At 43.4% G+C, this 20,636-nt stretch overlaps 1 protein-coding gene across 1 annotated transcript in view; it reads left to right on the top strand.

The window, feature by feature from the left end:
* Window positions 1-20,636, top strand: part of ICE2 (interactor of little elongation complex ELL subunit 2) — a 172,995-nt gene that overhangs the window by 110,676 nt on the left and 41,683 nt on the right. The window contains exons 9-12 of the mRNA XM_075345592.1: window positions 1,759-1,987; window positions 6,621-7,100; window positions 11,157-11,329; window positions 16,274-16,403. Of these exons, the coding sequence (XP_075201707.1) occupies window positions 1,759-1,987; window positions 6,621-7,100; window positions 11,157-11,329; window positions 16,274-16,403 (1,012 nt within the window). The remainder of the gene's footprint in view (window positions 1-1,758; window positions 1,988-6,620; window positions 7,101-11,156; window positions 11,330-16,273; window positions 16,404-20,636) is intronic.

Below are 20,636 nucleotides of genomic sequence, written 5' to 3'. Positions count from 1 at the left end.
ATGAGACAAAGAGAAACTTGATTCAGATGGTATCAAGTTGAGGAGAACAAAGACAAGTGTGTCTTGCCTACAGTCAAGCATTGTGGTGGGAGTGTCATGGTTTGGGGCTTTGAGTGCTGCTAGTTGTGGGGAGCTACAGTTCTTTGAGGGAACTGTGAATGCCAGTATGTACTGTGACTTACTGAAGCAGGGCAGTGTTCCAACAAAACGACCCCAAACACCCCTCCAAGTTAATCATTGCCTTGCTTAAGAAACGGAGGGTATAGGTGCTGGACTGGCCAAGCATGTCTCCAGACCTAAACCCTATTGAGCATTTGTGGAGCATCCTCAAACACAAGGTGGAGGCGCACAAGGTCTCGAACATACAGAAGCCATGTGTTGTCGTCATGAAGGATGGAAGAGGGTTCCAGTGGCTCCTGTAAGGCCCTGTGCGCACTTGCCGGTTTTTCCTGCGGTTTTGCTGCATGTTTCGCTGCATGTTATGTTTATAACAGCTCTGCAGTGATTCACCAGCAAAACCTATGGGAAAAAAAAATGCTGTGCGCACTATGCGGATTTTGACAAGTACACTTGGGTGCGGTTTTTGCCCAAAAGAGTTAAGGCAGTGCTTGAAAATAATGGGGGCCACAAAAAATATTGACACTTTAGGTACAATTTGACCATTTTCTGTTGGGGGTGTATTTACTTTTGTTGCCAGTGGCTTAGACATTAAAGGCTGTGTGTTGAATTATTTAGAGGGCACCAAATTTACACTTATACAAGCTGTACAATGACTACATTACATTGGATCAAAGTCTCATATCTTCAGTGTTGTCACATGAAAAGATAGGATAAAAATGTTTTAAGAAAATGTGAAGGGTGTACTCATTTTTGTGATACACTGTATAGTCATATATATAATACAGATAATAAGCTGTACACTAACCACTATAAAAATTCAAACATGAAAAATGGCAAAGCATTACTGCTATAGGGATACTATGAACAATGAAAAATACATTTAGCTATGTAGAAAAAATTAATATATGAAAATGCTATTGCAAAACTGCTATAAATATTTGAAAGTAGTAGAGATATTTAGCAATTGTATTGATCAATGCAAATGAGCCCGAAAACCAACGACAAGGTAATCTTTAATTTTTCGGGAACCTAACCTTAGTGCCTCCATGTGCTATTAAAACTCTGCAGGTATGGGCAGATAGGCTCCTGGCTATATAGGATCATGAATAGAGTATGGTAATAGGGCAGGGTTCTGGGTTCTCAGTCAGAAGAAACTGCATGCTACTCAGAAAAAGACTGACTGGAACACCTATGTGTGTGAATTGGGTGCTAGCCTAAAAATACATGACTATAATACAGTTAATATAGTCATGTATTTTTAGGCTAGCACCTAATTCACACACACAAAAGTTCCAGTCAGTCTTTTTCTGATTAGTGTATAGTCATTGGCAGAATGTTTTCTAGTTTCCAAGTGTACTTTTTGCAACCTCTCATAGATAATAATTTTGGATTGTAAACAAATTTCTTTCCATGTGAGTTTTCAGCATAAAGCAAGAGTCTGTTAAAACTGGATTTAATGGCTAATATTGAGCTATGTTTTATGGCATTTATGACATTGTTATTGCCTGTCCCCTATTACTTTGTTAATGTTGTTGTCATCTCGTAAATAACTCCTTTGTTATGGACTGCTGTCAATGGTTTAGAATGCTCCCCTTTCCATCTACTGCTGTCTATACTTTATTTATTTTTTCCTTGTAGCTTGAAGAACATAATGCAAGTAGGAGTTTGCCACGTGAGGATAAGGATTTTGAGACTGATGTGACAGAATTGGAAACTTTTGGATCCGAGGAGAAGGATGCAAATTCAAAGAGACCTTTATCTGATTCGGAGTCTCCGGAGGTGTTGCCGAGCTCCCTTAAAGCATCTCTGCCAGACAAACTGAAATTGGAGAGGCAGATCATCAACACCTCAAAACCAGACCAGTTTTGTAAGATCATCGTTGTTAGAATTTGTGTGTCTTGTCAGTTGTCTTATTTGTGTGCTTCTTCGGCTTTCTTCACACCATCTTCAGGAGCACAGTACGCTCTTCCATCTTTTGTCTGATCTGGCATTTGCTTCACCTTTTATTACAAAAGAAATATCTCTAATGTAGTGTGAAGAAGACGGCACTATAGGAGTTTTGGGACTGTCTGTCATGTCTTTTTTTTTTTTGTCACCATCTAGAAAATTGCACATGTATGTGCACACAATATCTTTGTCAGGTGGATTTCACTTGTAAACCAACTGAAAAAGGGCCACAAAGCTGCTGCCAAAAATTGAACATAGTAAGCAGCAATATTAAAATGAAATTGCTTGTGCAAAAGTTCAGGCTTTTGCTACTTCTTTTTAACCACTTCAGAGTTCAGAAATCATGAAGCGGCATATTCACTATCACCATAGTGTAAAACCCAAAGAAAAATCATTGACGGTGATGCCACAAGAAACCACGGCAAAGCCGCTTCAAGAAAAAGACGACTGCCAGTATTTCACCCAGCAAAACAAAAACCGGATAATTGTGGTGTACTCCCCTCTTCTTCAGGAAATCCATCAATCAATCAATGTTTGGTGGATTTTCCTGAGGAAGAAAAGTGGATCTCTCTTCGAAACACGTAAAATAAACCACCCACATTGCTTTATTACTTGGAGTTATTCTTTGTACAGCAGCGCGGAGTACATCACAATTATCTTGGTTTTTGTATTGCTTCTGCCTTTGGCACGTGGTATCAGCTGCAGTTGTTATATGTCTCTATACTGGTTGTGAGACACACAACTAATCCAGCTGAGTGGTTTTCCTTTAAAAAGTCACCATATTATACATCGGTAAGACCATATTGCGCTCCTTAGGCCTAAGCCACACAGCGAGAAAATCAGTGCGAGTGGAGTGCGATAAAACATCGCATTCCACTCGGACCAATTCTAGCCTGTGTGTCAGCGCACATGAGTGATTATTTTCTCAGCCCTAATCGGACCGAGAAAACAATCCCAGCATGCTTCAATTGTAATGCGACATTCGTTTCTCTCGCACCCATTCAAGTGAATGGGGCGAGAGAAAAATCGCACTGCACTCGCTGTACACCGGTGTACTGCGCGTGCAGAGCGAGAATCGCAAAAGCCGGCTACGGAGGAGAGAGGGCGAGAAATCCCTCCCTCCTCTCCTCCATGCCGGCCCGCCCCTCCGAAGCGCTGGCCCGCTCCTCCTGAGAGCCGGCCCGCCCCCTGCAGCTGAGGTCCGCTCGCACAGTCGGACCGCAGTCGCAGGGATACTTGCATGACACTCGGCTCCTGCTGTGCTGCCAGCGCGAGCCGAGTGTCATGCGAGCATCGCACTAGTGCCCCGTGTGGCCCTGGCCTTATATCCAGCTTGTTCCTGAGTATTTCACCTAGAAAAACTTGGTGGACCACTGGTGGAACAAAGATGTTGTGTGCTCATAAACCTAATTTTAACCTCCTTGCCGAAATGGACATTTTCTGTTTTTGTGTTTGTTTTTTACTCCCCTTCTTCCAAGAGCCATAACTTTTTTTTTTTTTTTCTTTGTCCACGTAGATGAATGAGGGCTTATTTTTTGTGGAACAAGTTGTACTTCTGAATGACAAAATTAATTTTGCCACATAGTATACTGGAAAACAGAAAAACAATTTCCAAGTGCGGTGAAACTGGGGGTGATGAAAAAACCCGCAATTTTGAACTTTTGGGGTTTTTTTTGGGAAATTGTTTATATGGTGTACACTGTGGTACAAGTGACCTGACAGGATTCTGCTCATCAGTACAACTACAGCTATACCAAACTTGTCCAGTTTTTAGATCGTTTTAGTGGTGAAAAAAAAATTGTAGCAAAAATTCCAAGACCAATCACCTTTTCATTTTTGGGTTGATGGAGCTGTGTGAGCTCTTATTTTTTGCTCGGCCAGACACCGTTTTTATTGAAACTATTTTACGGTGTGTATGACATTTGATTGCCTTATTTGGATTTTTTTCTTGCTGTGTTGCAATCACAAAAAAATGCAATATTGGCATCATTATTTGTTCACTATTTATTGATTGAGTTAATTGTTATTAGATTTTGATAAATCAGAATTGTACAGTGGGTACGGCAACTATTCAGTCCCTTTTAAATTTTTCACTTTGTTTCATTGCAGCCATTCAGTTAATTCACAAAAGTTCATTTTTTCTCATTAATGTACACTGCACCCCATCTTGACAGAAAAAAACAGAAATGTAGACATTTTTGCAAATTTATTAAACAAGAAAACCTGAAGTATTCAAACCTTTAGCTTAGTATTGAGTGGAATCACCCTTTTGAGCTAGTACAGCCATGAGTCGTCTTGGGAATGATCCAACAAGTTTTTCACACCTATATTTGGGGATATTCTGCCATTCTTCCTTGCAGATCCTCTGTAGTTCCGTCAGGTTGGATGGTGAACGTTGGTAGACAGCAATTTTCAGGTCTCTCCAGAGATGCTCAATTGGGTTTAGGTCAGGGCTCTGGCTGAGCCAGTCAAGAATGGTCACAGAGTTGTTCTGAAGCCACTCCTTTGTTATTTTAGCTGTGTGTTTAGGGTCATTGTTTTGTTGGAAGGTGAACCTTTGGCCAAGTCTGAGGTCTAGAGCACTCTAGAAGAGGTTTTCTTCCAGGATACCTCTGTACTTGGCCGCATTCATCTTTCCTTTAATTGCAACCAGTCATCCTGTCACTGGAGCTGAAAAACGTCCCCATAGCATGATGCTGCCACCCCCATGTTTCACTGTTGGGATTCTGTTGGGCAGGTGATGAGCAGTAAAAATTGAGAAAACCCAGCATAATGAAAATGAAAAAGTTTATTACAAAAATTAAAAGCCCATTACACAAACATGTTTAGGGCATAATAGGAAAATGGAAACAACGCATTTCAAGCAAAAAAAGCTCCTATTCCTGCCCAAAACGCATTGACCTTTCCATGTTCCTATTATGTCCTAAACATGTATATGTCATGGGCTTTTAATTTTTGTAATAAACTTTTTCCATTTATTTATGCTGGTGCTGGACCGCATCCTTCAATCATTCTCCAGTGAGCTGCTATTCTCTTCTCTGATAACCAGGCACTGTTCATCACCTGTAGTATCTCCACACATGCCGCTTAGAATTATCACCAAAAAGGTTCTATCTTCATCTCATCAGACCAGAGAATCTTATTTCTCATAGTCTGGGAGTCCTTCATTTGTTTTTTTTTGCAAACTCTATGCGGGCTTTCATATGTCTTGCACTGAGGAGAGCCTTCCGTCGGGCTGCTCTGCCATAAAGGCCCGACTGGTGAAGGGCTGCAGTGATAGTTGACTTTGTGGAACTTTCTCCCATCTCCCTACTGCATCTCTGAAGGTCAGCCACAGTGATCTTGGGGTTCTTCACCTCTCTCACTAAGGCTCTTCTCCCACAATTGCTCAGTTTGGCTGGACGGCCAGGTCTAGGAAGACTTCTGGTGGTCCCAAACTTCTTCCACTTATGGATTATGGAGGCCATTGTGCTTTTAGTAAACATGAGTGCTGCAGAAATTCTTTTGTAACCGTGACCAGATCTGTGCCTTGCCACAATTCTGTCTCTGAGCTCCTTGGGCAGTTCCTTTGACCTCATGATTCTCATTTGGTCTGACATGCACTGTGAGCTGTGAGATCTTATATAGACAGGTGTGTGTCTTTCCAAATCAAGTCCTATCAGTTTAATTAAGCACAGCTGGACTCCAATGAGGGAGCAGAACCACCTCAAGGAGGATCACAAGGAAATGGACAGCATGTGACTTACAGTAAATGAGTGTCTGAGCAAAGGGTCTGAATACTTATGACCATGTGATATTTCAGTTTTTCTAGTTTAGTAAATTTGAAAAAAATTCTACAATCCTGTTTTTATTTCTGTTAAGATGGGGTGCAGAGTGTACATTAATGAGAAAACAATGAACTTTTTCTGAATTTAAAAAACGGCTGCAGTGAAACAAAGAGTGAAAAATTGAAAGGGGTCTGAATACTTTTCATACTCACTGTATAGACACATGTATTTTTTACTATCCTTATTTTTAAGGGAGGAAAAGCAGGGTGATTCTAACTTTATTCTTCAATTTTTATTTTTTTTCTCTCTTTTTACTTTTTTTATTAGTCCTTTTAGGGGACTTGAACCTGTGATCTTCTGATCGCTTACACTATACACAGTTTTACCACAGTATTGCTATATATACTAAAAATCATCGTCCCCCCCTCCCAGGGATTCAAAGCAGCTCTCTAATGACAGGCATGGAGATCTTCAACAGACCCCATCGGTGCCGCACGATTGCATCACTGGGGCACCAATGGACGCCTAGAGCACTGCACCCCCATGCCTGTGCTGTTATTACCGCTGTCAAAGTTTGACAGCTTTATTTAAGACTACATTCATGGGAACGTAGCCCAACAGGTTATAAAAGGGTAATTTCAGAGCTGCTTTGTAATCTAGCAAACTTATTTAGAATTAGGATAGTAGATGATGAGTGCTAATTTTCACTCTGTGATCACTACTTATGTACAAGTCTGCGCGACTAGTGATTGAGAGGTGACACTATTCATGTTCCTTCTTATAAAGGTTACAGTTCAGATGAGGTCAGTGATGTGAAGAAACAAAAAAAGAACAATAAAGAACAGTCGGATGGGAGTTGGGAAACCGCCCATTTGAGAACAAGCTGTACGCCAAGCTCCGGCACCCAAACCACCACCACTAGCGACAGTGACTCAGATGACCGCAAACTTGTGATTGACATTGATGGTAAAATGAATGAGAGGAGCAATATGGCAGTCACACCGCCAGTGATTACGCCAAATGTCTCTAAGAAGAGAAAGACCACTAGGAAGATATCTAAAGATGTTGATCCCTTGGGGCAGATTCTGAAGATGCAAACACAGCTACTAAGGGCAGACACAAAGAAGACGGATCAGACGAGCTCGGTCAATCCTGAGAAAAGTGAACATTCAACTCAGTCTGCACCCAACGTCCAACAGATTCCATCACGTTCATCCCTGAAGTCTCAGAGGAAAGTGCAAATTAGTCAGTCAAGTAATAACAAATGTAGGTATCATTGTGTATACATGAATTAAAGCAGAATTCTGCAGCAAAGGGGTTCTCCCATGTTTACAACTTAGGCCCGTTTCGCACATCCGGCATTTTGCTGGATCCGGCACACTCCACTACAGTGCAATACTGTACAATGGCATCGCGGCAAGCTCCAGTCACATGCTGTCAAGCCACCGGAGGATGTGACCGGAGGTTGCCGCGATGCCATTGTACAGTATTGCATTGTACTGGAGTGTGCCGGATCCGGCAAAGCGGCGAAATGCCGGATGTGTGAAACGGGCCTTATCTGACCACAAACTAGATACATTTTTGATTACTGGGGGGTCTTATTGCTGGGTTCAGCACAGAGGGTCCTATGTCCTCCATTTGAATGTAACAGTTGCACGTGTACACTGCCACTTCTTTTATCCATGGAGCTGAGGAAGATAGCCACGTACAGCACTTGGCTGTCACTAGCTTTTAATCCTAGTATGCCATTGCTTCAGATCCTACTCACAGGGGTAAATAGTTATACAGGGCACTTATACACAAGTTCTCTAGCGCTAAGACCCTGACTGACAATTGGCAATGTATAAGCGTCCTGCATGACTGTGAGTAAAACTTGAGTGATTGCAATTTGTGATTAATTGCATTTAGATGACATTTTTCAGATTTTGAATGTTGTTGATGCCCCTTCATTGTGGACCATTATTAAGATTCATTCTGAGCAATTGTAACAATAATTGGCAAGTGTAAATTCACAACTAGAAAACCATAGAAAACTTTTAATTGTGCACATTGTCAGAATATGGGTAATACCCATGGGGGCAGTAAGTAGGAAGACGCCAACACAGTTGCAAAGTAGATTTTTTTTAACGGCAAAATAAAATTGGAAGTCCTTTTGTGACGTTTTACAAAATTCAGCATGCATGTGATTTTTGATGTTGTAGAAAATGATTTACGTCACATCGGGGTATTTCTGTGATTGGTATTGTAATTGCTGCTTTTAGCCTCAGTTACATTTTCTGCCTAATTCTGAGGCACATGTGCAGTGCTGGACAAAAGTATTGGCACCCCTGCAATTCTGTCAGATAATACTCAGTTTCTTCTTGAAAATGATTGCAATCACAAATTCTTTGGTATTATTATCTTCATTTATTTTGCTTGCAATGAAAAAACACAAAAGAGAATGAAACAAAAATCAAATCATTGATCATTTCACACAAAACTCCAAAAATCGGCCAGATAAAAGTATTGGCACCCTTAGCCCAATACTTGGTTGCACAACCTTTTGCCAAAATAACTGCGAACAACCGCTTCCAGTAACCATCAATGAGTTTCTTACAATGCTCTGCTGGAATTTTAGACCATTCTTCTTTGGCAAACTGCTCCAGGTCCCTGAGATGTGAAGGGTGCCTTCTCCAAACTGCCATTTTGAGATCTCTCCACAGGTGTTCTATGGGATTCAGGGGTGGACTCATTGCTGGCCACTTTAGTAGTCTCCAGTGCTTTCTATCAAACCATTTTCTAGTGCTTTTTGAAGTGTGTTTTGGGTCATTGTCCTGCTGGAAGACCCATGACCTCTGAGGGAGACCCAGCTTTCTCACACTGGGCCCTACATTATGCTGCAAAATTTGTTGGTAGTCTTCAGACTTCATAACGCCATGCACACGGTCAAGCAGTCCAGTGCCAGAGGCAGCAAAGCAACCCCCAAAACTTCAGGGAACCTCCGCCATGTTTGACTGTAGGGACTGTGTTCTTTTCTTTGAATGCCTTTTTTTTTTTTCCCTGTAAACTCTTATGTTGATGGCTTTTCCCAAAAAGCTCTACTTTTGTCTCATCTGACCAGAGAACATTCTTCCAAAACGTTTTAGGCTTTCTCAGGTAAGTTTTGGCAAACTCCAGCCTGGCTTTTTTATGTCTCGGGGTAAGAAGTGGGGTCTTCCTGGGTATCCTGCCATACACTCCCTTTTAATTCAGACGCTGACGGATAGTACGGGTTGACACGGTTGTACCCTCGGACTGGTTTGGATGTTAGTCGAGGTTCTTTATCCACCATCCGCACAATCTTGCGTTGAAATCTCTTGTCAATTTTTCTTTTCCTTCCACATCTAGGGAGGTTAGCCACAGTGTCATGGGCTTTAAACTTCTTGATGACACTGCGCACCGTAGACACAGGAACTTTCAGGTCTTTGGAGATGGACTTGTAGCCTTGAGATTGCTCATGCTTCCTCATAATTTGGATTCTCAAGTCCTTAGACAGTTCTTTGGTCTTATTTCTTTTCTCCATGCTCAATGTGGTACACACAAGGACACAGGACAGAGGTTGAGTCAACTTTAATCCATGTCAACTGGCTGCAAGTATGATTTAGTTATTGCCAACACCTGTTAGGTGCCACAGGTAAGTTACAGGTGCTGTTAATTACACAAACTAGAGAAGCATCACATGATTTTTCAAACCGTGCCAATACTTTTGTCCACCCCCTTTTTTATGTTTGGTGTGGAATTATATCCAATTTGGCTTTATCACAATTTTTTTATTTTTTTTCATTGAAGACAAATTAAATAAAGATAATAATACCAAAGAATTTGTGAATGCAATAGTTTTCAAGAAGAAACTGAGTATTATCTGGCAGAATTGTAGGGGTGCCAATACTTTTGGCCAGCACTGTAGGTACAGAGCCGCATAAGGAAGTCTATTGCTGCAGAAAATGGAGACTTTTTATAGAGATATAATGGGAATCTATTACCAGGTTCTTGCTACCCCATCTGAGAGCAAACTAATGTATGGAAAAGAGCCTGATTCCAGGAATGTGTCACTTACGGAGCTGATTGTTGTCACTTAGATAAAATCATTATTTTATCTGCTGCAGATCTACCAATGCGTTGAGCTCTATATAACCCTCCCTACACCACAGATTAGCAGATTTCTGTAAATACTATACATGGGCAGAAATCAGTCAAGCAGAGGTGGAGTGGGGTTATACAGCTCTCATGAATATGGAGGACTACACTGCAGCAAGTGTACTAGTGATCTGCTGCTGTTAAAACAGTGATTTATCAAAACTGTACTAAGCAGCCCAGTAAGTGATACATTGTTGGAATCAGTGTCTCTGTCTTTACGTTATGCTGTTCTCAGATTAGATCATGAAAAATGTTGGCAGATTCCCTTTAAAGGGAACCTGTCACCATATCATATTTTTCGTGTATAAACTACCAAAATCTTACTCAGCCTCTGTGCTGCATTCTAAAAAGTTGTATATTATGTCCTGACTCCCTTGTATAGCCCAAAAAAACATTTTGAATAGCTCCCGCACTGGTCTGGTCCAATGGGTGTCAGTGTAGCAGCTCCTCTTTCCTTTCTGCTGTGAATTGCCATCCTTCCTATGTGGTTATGCATCTTGTGTCTTCCACATTGCCGAACAAAATCTTGTGCCTGCGCACGGACTTCCCCGGTTTGCACAGGAACAGTTTGCTACCTGAAACCCAAATGCGGATGCATCGGAATATGTATATCCAGCTCCTGCTTACCGGAACTATTTCGCCCATATAGTTTTATTTGCTGCCACCAGAAATAGCAGAAGAGGAGTTCCAACACATGTTCCGACGCATGCGCAGTCAAGTTTCATGCTCTGCTCGCAGTAGGACAGAGCAAAGTGCACCTGTGCGGACTGCAATGCCACTGCACAGTCATAAGATAACAATCAAATTAGGAGGATGGCAGTTCACAGCAGAGAGGAGGGATAGGCGCCTCTGCAATGACCTTAACCGGACAGGTCGGTTTTATATAAAGCGCCGGAGCGATTCAAAAGGTTTCTTGGGGGATATACAGGGGGGTCAGGACATATCAACTTTTTAGAATGCAGCACTGATGCTGAGTAAAGTAGTGGTATTAGCTTATACACGAAAAAAATGGTGACAGGTTCCCTTTAAAGGTTTTGGATCCTTTCCCTTACCATTGGAATCATATCCAGTAGGTCTTACCTGCATTGAGTAGTTTAAAGCACTTTATTTCTTCATATATTCACTTAGATATCTCTTTCTCAGTAGATTTGTGTCTGTTCTTTATAGATCTTCTTCCTAATGACCTCATGGCCGTGCAGGAGGATACATCTGAGTACACTGTGGAGCCAGAAGAAAACTGTGCATACAAGATGTTCAGCCTGGATGATATACTGCTGCTACTCAAGAGCACTGTGCACACGGCTAAGACTCATCGCACAGTGAAGAAAATGACAAAATTGGTAGATTATCTGTACAAAAGATCAGTAAAATCAGGCGTTATGGAAATTGCACCGTTTTCAGTGTGACAAATTGTATTCTTTTCCCTGAAGAGTGAGGTGCAGTCACACTTTGGTACTTTTGGCATCTGGAAGATATTTAGAATATTTGAATGGGTTGTCCAGAAATAGAAAAACATGTCAGCTTTCTTCCAGAAACACCGCCACTTCTTTCTAGAGGTTGTGTGTGGTATCGCTGTATAGAACAATTCACTGCCACGGAGTGCCATAATTAGGAACTAGTCATCTATTTGTAATTCTGAATAATGTACCTGATTTCCCCTTTAAAATGGAAATGTGTTCAGCTGAGCATGCACATAGATTCTGTTGTAATTTAAGGGGGGTTGCCTGAGTAAAATGAAAATTTCACAGGTGGCTTGCAGCTGTAAAAAAAATAGCAAATAGTGATATTCACCTAATGGCACTCAAGTGGATCAAGGGCAGGCCGCTCCATGAGCTACAGGTACACAGCAAGAAGAGGCGTCACCGGCTGCAGAACCGCTTCAGCCTGGGATTTGGTAGTAGCAGTCATGTGAAATCAGCAACACGTCATAGGAGATGTCACACCTAACTGCTGCAGCTAATGACCGGCTGCAGTGATGCTGCTGCTTGAATAGTGATGTCTTCTCTTTTTGTGGAGGTGGCGGAAGCTAAGTATCATTTGAATTGTTTTCTACAACAGCAATCCACCAGTGAAATTTTCATTTTGCCTGTGACAACCCATTTAAGGAGATGAGCCTCTGATAGATTAAATCCTACACAGTTATTGGTGAAAAAAATAATTGCTAAGACTCCCAACACCCCATTTTGATCTATTTATCATATATACTCGAGTGTAAGCCGAGGCACCTAATTTTACCACAAAAAACTGGGAAGACTTATTGACTCGCGTATAAACCTAGAGTGGGAAAATGCTGCAGCTACTGGTGGTAATGTGCCCATATTGTCCCTTGTAGGAATGTGCCCATATTGTCCCCTGTAGTAATGTGCCCATATTGTCCCTTGTAGTAATGTGCCCATATGGTCCCCTGTAGTAATGTGCCCATATTGTCCCCTGTAGTAATGTGCCCATATTGTCCCTTGTAGTAATGTGCCCATATGGTCCCCTGTAGTAATGTGCCCATATTGTCCCCTGTAGTAATGTGCCCATATTGTCCCCTGTAGTAATGTGCTAATATTGTCCCCTGTAGTAACGTACCCATATCGACCCCTGTAGTAACGTACCCATATCATCCCCTGTAGTAACGTGCCCATATTGTCTCCTGTAGTAACGAGCCCATATTGCCCCCCTGTAGTAATTTAGCCATATTGTCTCCTTTAATAATGTGCGCATGTTGTCTCCCTGTAGTAATGTGCCCATATTGTCCCCTGTAATAATGAGTAATGTGCCCATATTGTCCCCTGTAGTAATGGGCCTATATTGTCTCCTGTAGTAATGGGCCATCTAGTAATGTGCCCCATCCTTTAGTAATGTCCTCATTCTGGTCCCTTTCTTGTCCCTTTATTGTGCCGTTGTTCTCTCACTCACACACACACACACACACACACACACACACCATTTTTCTCACATGTCCTCCGTTCCCACGGTGTTCTTTTACCTGCTTTTTATGAACTGCAGGCACACAGACCCCTGGGTGATTTTAGCTGGGGCAGTGAGGTAAATCGCTGATGACAACAGCGGCGGCCCCTGCACTGGCCGTGATCACCGAGGGGTTGGTGTGTTGCATTAAGCAAGTAAGGGAACGGAGGACAGGTGAGAATAATTTTTTGTGGGACCCTCACTCAAGTATAAGCCGAGGGGGCATTTTCAGCATAAAAACGTGGGCTGAGAAACTCTGCTTATACTTGAGTATATACGGTATCTCTGTTTTAAATATGTGATATAGCATTTATGGCTAAGAACAGAGTGTTGCCGTGTCAAAATAATCATTCATGCTCAACCAGCCAAGCGGGCATACAATTGAAACCAGAGGTTTACATATATTAGCTAAAAAGACACATGCATGTTTTTCTCACTTTCTGACATGGTCAGAATAACCTTTCCTGAATTAAGGTCAATTAGGAACCAAAATTATTTATATTTGCCAAATGCCAGAATAATGAGAGAGAGAGAATGTTTTAAGGCATCTTTATTACTTTCTGTAAAGACAAAAGTTTACATACACTAAGATTTGCCTTTAAACAATATGGTACAGCCCATATGATGATGTCAGGTCTTTGAAAGCTCCTGATAGGTTTATTGGCATCATCTGAGTTAATTAGAGACACACCTGTGGATGTATTTTAATGCACACCTGAAACACTCTGCTTCTTTGTGTAGCATCATGGGGAAGTTTAAAGAAATCAGCCAAGATCTCAGGAAGAGAATTATGGACTTGCACAAGTCTGGTTCATCCTTGGGTGCCATTTCTAGATACCTGAAGGTGCCTCGTTCATCTGTACAAACAATTATTCGCAAATACAAATAAGATGGGAATGTCCAGCCATCATACCGCTCAGGAAGAAGACGAGTTCTGTGTACCAGAGATGACCGGGATTTGATTAGACGTGTGCATATCAACCCAAGAACAAAAGCAAATGACCTTGTGAAGATGCTGGCTGAAGCTGGTAAGATTGTGTCATTATCTAAACTGAAACGAGTACTGTATCTGCATGGGCTGAAAGGCCACTCTGCCAGAAAGGAGCCATTACTCCAACACAAACATAAAAAAGCCAGACTAATGTTTACAAATAGACACAGAAACAAAGACCTTAGTTTTTGGAGACATGTCCTGTGGTCTGACGAAACTAAAATAACTGTTTGGCCATAATTACCATCGTTACGTTTGGAGGAAAAAGGGATTAACTTTGAAGCCTAAGGGGTGCTTCACACACAGCGAGCTCGCTGCCGAGATCGCTGCTGAGTCACGCTTTTTGTGACGCAGCAGTGACCTCATTAGCGATCTCGCTGTGTGTGACACTGAGCAGCGATCTGGCCCCTGCTGCGAGATCGCTGCTCGTTACACACAGCCCTGGTTCGTTTTCTTCAAAGGCGCTCTCCCACTGTGACACACAGATCGCTGTGTGTGACAGTGAGAGAGCGACGAAATGAAGCGAGCAGGGAGCAGGAGCCGGCGTCTGACAGCTGAGGTAAGCTGTAACCAAGATAAACATCGGGTAACCAAGGTGGTTACCCGATATTTACCTTAGTTACCAGCCTCCGCTGCTCTCACGCTGCCTGTGCTGCCGGCTCCGGCTCTCTGCACATGTAGCTGCTGTACACATCGGGTTAATTAACCCGATGTGTACTGTAGCTAGAAGAGCAAGGAGCCAGCGCTAAGCAGTGTGCGCGGCTCCCTGCTCTCTGCACATGTAGCTGCATTACACATCGGGTTAATTAACCCGATGTGTACTGTAGCTAGGAGAGCAAGGAAGCGGTGTGCGCTGGTAACTAATGTAAACATCGGGTAACCATACCCGATGTTTACCTTAGTTACCAGTGTCCGCAGCTTCCAGACGCCGGCTCCGTGCAAGCGCAGTGTCGCTTGCACGTCGCTGGGGGCTGGTCACTGGTCGCTGGTGAGATCTGCCTGTTTGACAGCTCACCAGCGACCATGTAGCGATGCAGCAGCGATCCTGACCAGGTCAAATCGCTGGTCGGATCGCTGCTGCATCGCTAAAGTGTGAAGGTACCCTAAGAACACCATCCCAACAGTGAAACACGGGAGTGACAGCATCATGCTGTGGGGTTGTTTTGCTGCAGGAGGGACTGGTGCACTTTACAAAATAGATGGCATCATGAGGAAAGAAGATTATGTGGCAATACTAAAGCAACATCTGAAGACATCAGCCAAGAACTTAAAGCTTGGGAGAAAATGGGTCTTCCAAATGGATAATGACCCAAATCATACTGCCAAACTGGTTACAAAGTGGCTTAAGGATAACAAAGTCATGTTTTGGAGTGGCCATAACAAAGCCCTTATCTCAATACTATTGAAAATGTATGCGAAAAGCTGAAAAGGCAGGGGCACGCAAGGCGACCTACAAAACATGGCTCAGTTACACCAGTTCTGTCAGGAGGAGTGGACCCAATTTCCTACCAACTGTTGTGGAAGGATATCCAAAACGTTTGACCCAATTATACAGTTGAATGTCAGTATTACCAATACTAATGAAATGTAAGTAATCTTTTGACTTTACAGAAAATATTAAAAATACCTTAAAACATTCTCTCTCTCATTGTTCTGGCATTTGACAAATATAAATATTTTTGGTTCCTAATTGACCTAAAACGGGAAAGATTTATTCTGATTTCATGTAAGATGAGTGAGAAAAACATGCAGATGTATATTTTTAGATAGTGTATGTAAACTTCTGGTTTGAACTGTAGGTATGTTAGCGTAACCTGTAATTTATGGGTAGTGTAATGGTTTAATTGAATAATATGATCTTTTTAGCCAACTGCCGTCATCCTGTAGTTGCTCAGAAACATACGTTTGGTGTGTCTGATGGGTATGTTTTTTCGATAGGTCTAGGCGGAGGAGTGGTTGACAGGTACCACTGGTGTTGCTCGTCGTCCAAGGAAGTATAGGGTCAGACAGGTTGAACTTCATACTTTCTGATCCTATAAATATATCTAACAATCATATAAATGGCACGCAGCAGATCTCAGGAAGGCTGGTCCTATATAGTGGCCATGCACACACAACCACGTTCAGATGAATGTAGACGCCTTCAGCAGCAGCTTATCGCCCAAAAAAAAAAATGCTTAGCTATTGAATACAAAGTGCTTTATACTTATCCCCCTGACATCATTACCTCCCCCTGACTTGCCTAATGTATATGGGGACCTTTCCAGTAATGCTGATAAGAGCAGCATGATAACTTCACTCTTGTATTTGACTTAATCAAATGTATTTTCTTTCTTAGCAAATCCCGGTATTTGTACTCACGAAGGTGAATTACCAGACCTGCTACGGTGTGGAGTCGCTGACTGACAGTGAGCGGTGTCGATTATGGACTGAAAGCCTTACCCACTCTAAGTGTGAGATGTATGTGGGTGAGTTGTCTCTTTCCTTCATGCTTTTAATCTGTTGTTCATGACATCAATGAGCTTGGAAATTCACGGATGCTGGATGTTTGTGCACGAAGACACCATACTTATATAAAGCTATCTTTATTGCTTGCTTTGTCCATATAAAATTCATAAAGCAATTTCTATAGGCCATTAATAATTGATATAGGGTGGATAGGAGGAGTGTACTATTACTAGCTTGTGATGGGAACAGGTATTATAAATTACGCTTGGCTAGCCTTGTTGAAAATGCCCAAATATCTGTTAACTATATTATAGCTAGCTGTTTGCTCCAGGAGAAGACAAACTGTGGCTGATGGGGGGAAGAGTCTTTATGACCCCATAAGAGCAGTCAGGTAGCTGTCCATTAGCAAATTGCATATTAATCTGGCCACAAGCTCCTGCAGGCAGTTGAATGATATTAATATGGCTGTTTCTAGCTAAGCTGTACAATTAGGCTGAGGCCACATGGAGTTATGTGCGAGTCCTCGCATGACACTCGGCTCATGCTCGCAGCACAGCGGAGACGAGTGTCATGCAAATGTGGTCCGATCGTGCGATCAGACCACAGCTGCGGAGGGGGGCCGGCACTGCAGAGGGGAGGGAGGGCTTTATCTCCCTATCTCCTCTGTTGCCGCCTAATGCGAGGATCGCACTGCACTCGCGTTACACCGGTGTAACGCTATTGCAATGCGATGTTTCTTTCGCCCCCATAGACTTGAATGGGTGCGAGTGAAACAAGCTCACATTCCACCCGCAGCATGATGTGACTGTTTTCTCAGTCCGATTAGGGCTGAGAAAATAATCGCTCATGAGTGCTGTCCCATAGAGTAATATTAGTCTGAGTGGAATGCGAGTTTTTTTTTATCGCATTCCACTCGCACTGTTTTTCTTGGCGTGTGTCCTAGGCCTTCGTTGTAGTATAGTCATCATAGAATAAAAATGTTGCAACTTGTGTGAAAATCAGTTACTCCGAGTCATCAAGGCAGTGCAGCATCATCCCGGCCGAGTCACCGAGTCATCCTTATAAACACGCACATTCTCTTTTTATTGATTGCTCCATGGTACAGTGGCGTCTGAGCTGACGTTTCTGAAATCCTGTGTGTGCTCTTTTAGGGCTGAGAACACCTCCGTCATGTGCGGTACGTTGGGGTGTATTCTCCTCAGCCTCACTGAAGCTGGGTTTACACACTGCAACATCGCAAAGGACATCGCTGTAACGTCACCGGTTTGGTGACGCAATAGCGACCTCCCTAAGTCTCTGCTAAGTCTGGTGAGCGTTCAAACAGGCAAACCTGGCCAACAACACAACAGCGATCCGGACCTGCAGAGCGACCTAGCTGGTTGTTGGGGATGTTGATAAGCAGCCTTTTGAAAGGGAAGTTGCTAACAAAGTCGCTGCAGAGTCTTCACACACTGAAACTTCATGCTGCACAGCGGGAAACAAAGGACCTAGGAATGGTCCTGAACGATTTGTAACGATTACAACTTCACAGCAGGGGCCGGGTCGCTGATAGGTTTCACACACTGCAACATCGCAAACAACATCGCTATTGCGTCACAAAACCGGTGACGTTACAGCGATGTCGTTTGAGATGTTGCAGTGTGTAAACCCAGCTTAAGCGTACAGTGCATAATCAACTGCAGACCAAAGCAATAGATCTAGGTCTCTGTAATCTTGTGCACTGCAGGTGTCAACCAGTTGTGAAAAGAAGTAATGCTAAAGAAAGTCTCCATGTAGCTCTTCAGAAATGCTACAACCTTGAGTGCCTGGGTGATTTGAAACTGGGCATTTTGGAAGCAGCTGTGTGAGTCATTGCAGCCCACTCATCCTGTGTGATTACTACATTTCCTCTTCTGGAAAGTGTATGTTGTGTTTAGTGGTTTCCATAGTAAAGCCCCTCCCTGTGGCCAAGTCAAACATCACTGTACTGCAGCTTTTTCTATTTCTGGGCTCCGTTACTGTCGCATTTCACGGTGAATACAATCCACATTGTAGTGTTATAACCTAAGGTAATCTGAAAATAAATATGCAACCCTGATGAAAGCTACCATCGCTGTAGCTGATGGGATAAGGTGGGAGACTTCCCTATCTGTCCTAAGTATAGAAGCTTTAAGATGTTCGGTGGCTGAGGTTTGATGCTATCATAGAAGTAATCCCGGGGGTCTGTAATTCCTCCTCGGGAATGAGTGCAGCATCCCAGCAGCAGTGGATCACTGACCCCAAGGCATTAAGAAGAATTGTTTCCAGCAACACGTTCAACTGATTCCTTAAAAAGCCATTTATTTCCAAAGATTAAAACACTAGGTTGTATGGATATCCATGAAAAAAACATAAAACACGTCTTGGACACAGAGCTGACATCCTTGCACCGTTCCTTTGAGTGGGGCCCAGGTGATTCTGTTGTCGGGTGAGCTGAAAAATCCTTTTTCATTACCTTGATCACTGACCCCAGTATTCACTACGTACTCTGTAACTGTCACCCCTGTAAACTTTCATCTTTTGAACTTGGTAGTTTCAGATCTCTGAAACCACAATGCTATTTTACAATGTAAACTTCAGAACATTGCCCTTCCGGACATCCTGAATTTGCATCTTGGTTTTGCCAAACCTCTGATACAAACTGGCTGTTCATAGATACAGGGTATAGTTTATTTCATGATACCTTCTCTTGTATATACTGTATTTATATATAAGGCAATTGAGAAATGTATACATATCATAGTCTTGCTTGTATTTATAAATTAGCTGTAGTATCCGTCGTTGCCTGGGATAGTAACTAAGTCTTTCTCTCTCCCCCTCTCTCCCCCTCTCTCCTACTCTCCCCCCCCTCCCCCTACTCTTCACCCCCTCTCCCCCCTACTCTTCCCCCCCCCCCCTCCCCCCTCTCTCCCACACACTCCCCCTTTCTCTCTTCTCCTCTCTCCCACCTTTCTCTCTCTTGGCTTCTATCCCACTCCTTCTCTCTGACTCTCTCCCATTCTCGCTCTCTCCTTCTCACCACCAAAATCATATTAACTGACACATAAGCTGTTCTATACTAAGAACTAGCTGTTCTCAGCCAGCTAACACTTGGCTCAAGGGTATACAGCTCTCCTCCCACCTCCCCAAGGGTATACAGCTCACTTCACTGGTATATAGCTCCCCCCAAAGGTATACAGCTGTCTTCCTCCCCCAAGGGTATACACCTGTCATTGCCCCAAAGGTTATACAGCTCTCCTCCCAAGGGTAAACAGCTCCCTTCCTCCCAAGGGTAAACAGCTCTCTTCCCCCCAAGGGTATACAACTCCCTTCCCCCCAAGGGTATACAACTCCCTTCCCCCCAAGGGTATACAACTCCCCTCCCCCCAAGGGTATACAGCTCTCCTCCCCAAAGGTATACAGGTTCCCTCCCCTCAAGGGTATATAAGTTCCCTCCCCCCAAGGGTATACAGCTCTCCTCCCCAAGGGTATGCAACTCTCCTCCCCAAGGGTATGCAGCTCTCCTCCCCAAGGGTATACAGGTCTTCTCCCCAAGGGTATACAGCTCTTCTCCCCAAGGGTATACAGCTCTTCTCCCCAAGGGTATACAGCTGTCTTCCCCCACAAGGGTATACAGCTCACCTCCCCTGGTATACAGCTCTCCCCCCAAGGGTATACAGCTCACCTCCCTGGTATACAGCTCTCCCCCCCAAGGGTATACAGCTCCCCCAAGGGTATACAGCTCACCTCCCTGGTATACAGCTCTCCACCCAAGGGTATACAGCTCTCCCCCCGAGTGTGTAATCTACACAACAGGATTTGTTTCTGTGCTTACAGGACCTGTGATGATGTCACATGGAGGGGAGATATCAGGGGGTCACATGATCAGCTCCTCAGCGTATGCAGGACTTTGCTGTGCTGGTTGCCATGGTGCTGGATGAGGTGAAGTTTATGTGTTGTGTCAGGAGGGATTTAGAGTGTGGATGTAGCAGAGCTGTGTGTGTAATGTGCGGGGGGTAGAGCCGCGTGTGTAATGTGCGAGGGGGTGGAGCCGCATGTATAATGTGCAGGGGCGGAGCCGCGTGTGTAATGTGGGGAGGGGGCGGAGCCATTTGTGTAATGTGCGGGGAGAGGGGGCGGAGCCGCATGTGTAATGTGCGGGGGCGGAGCCGCCTGTGTAACGTGTGGGGGGAGGGGGTGGAGCCGCTTGTATAAGTTGCGGGGGGCGGGATTAGCGAGTAACCACGGGTAATCAC

This window comes from Anomaloglossus baeobatrachus, chromosome 4 (genome assembly GCF_048569485.1).
Source record: "Anomaloglossus baeobatrachus isolate aAnoBae1 chromosome 4, aAnoBae1.hap1, whole genome shotgun sequence".
Taxonomy (NCBI): Eukaryota; Metazoa; Chordata; class Amphibia; order Anura; family Aromobatidae; genus Anomaloglossus; species Anomaloglossus baeobatrachus.
Note: the sequence above shows the minus strand (reverse complement) of the source record. Positions and strands in the feature narration are given on the sequence as shown.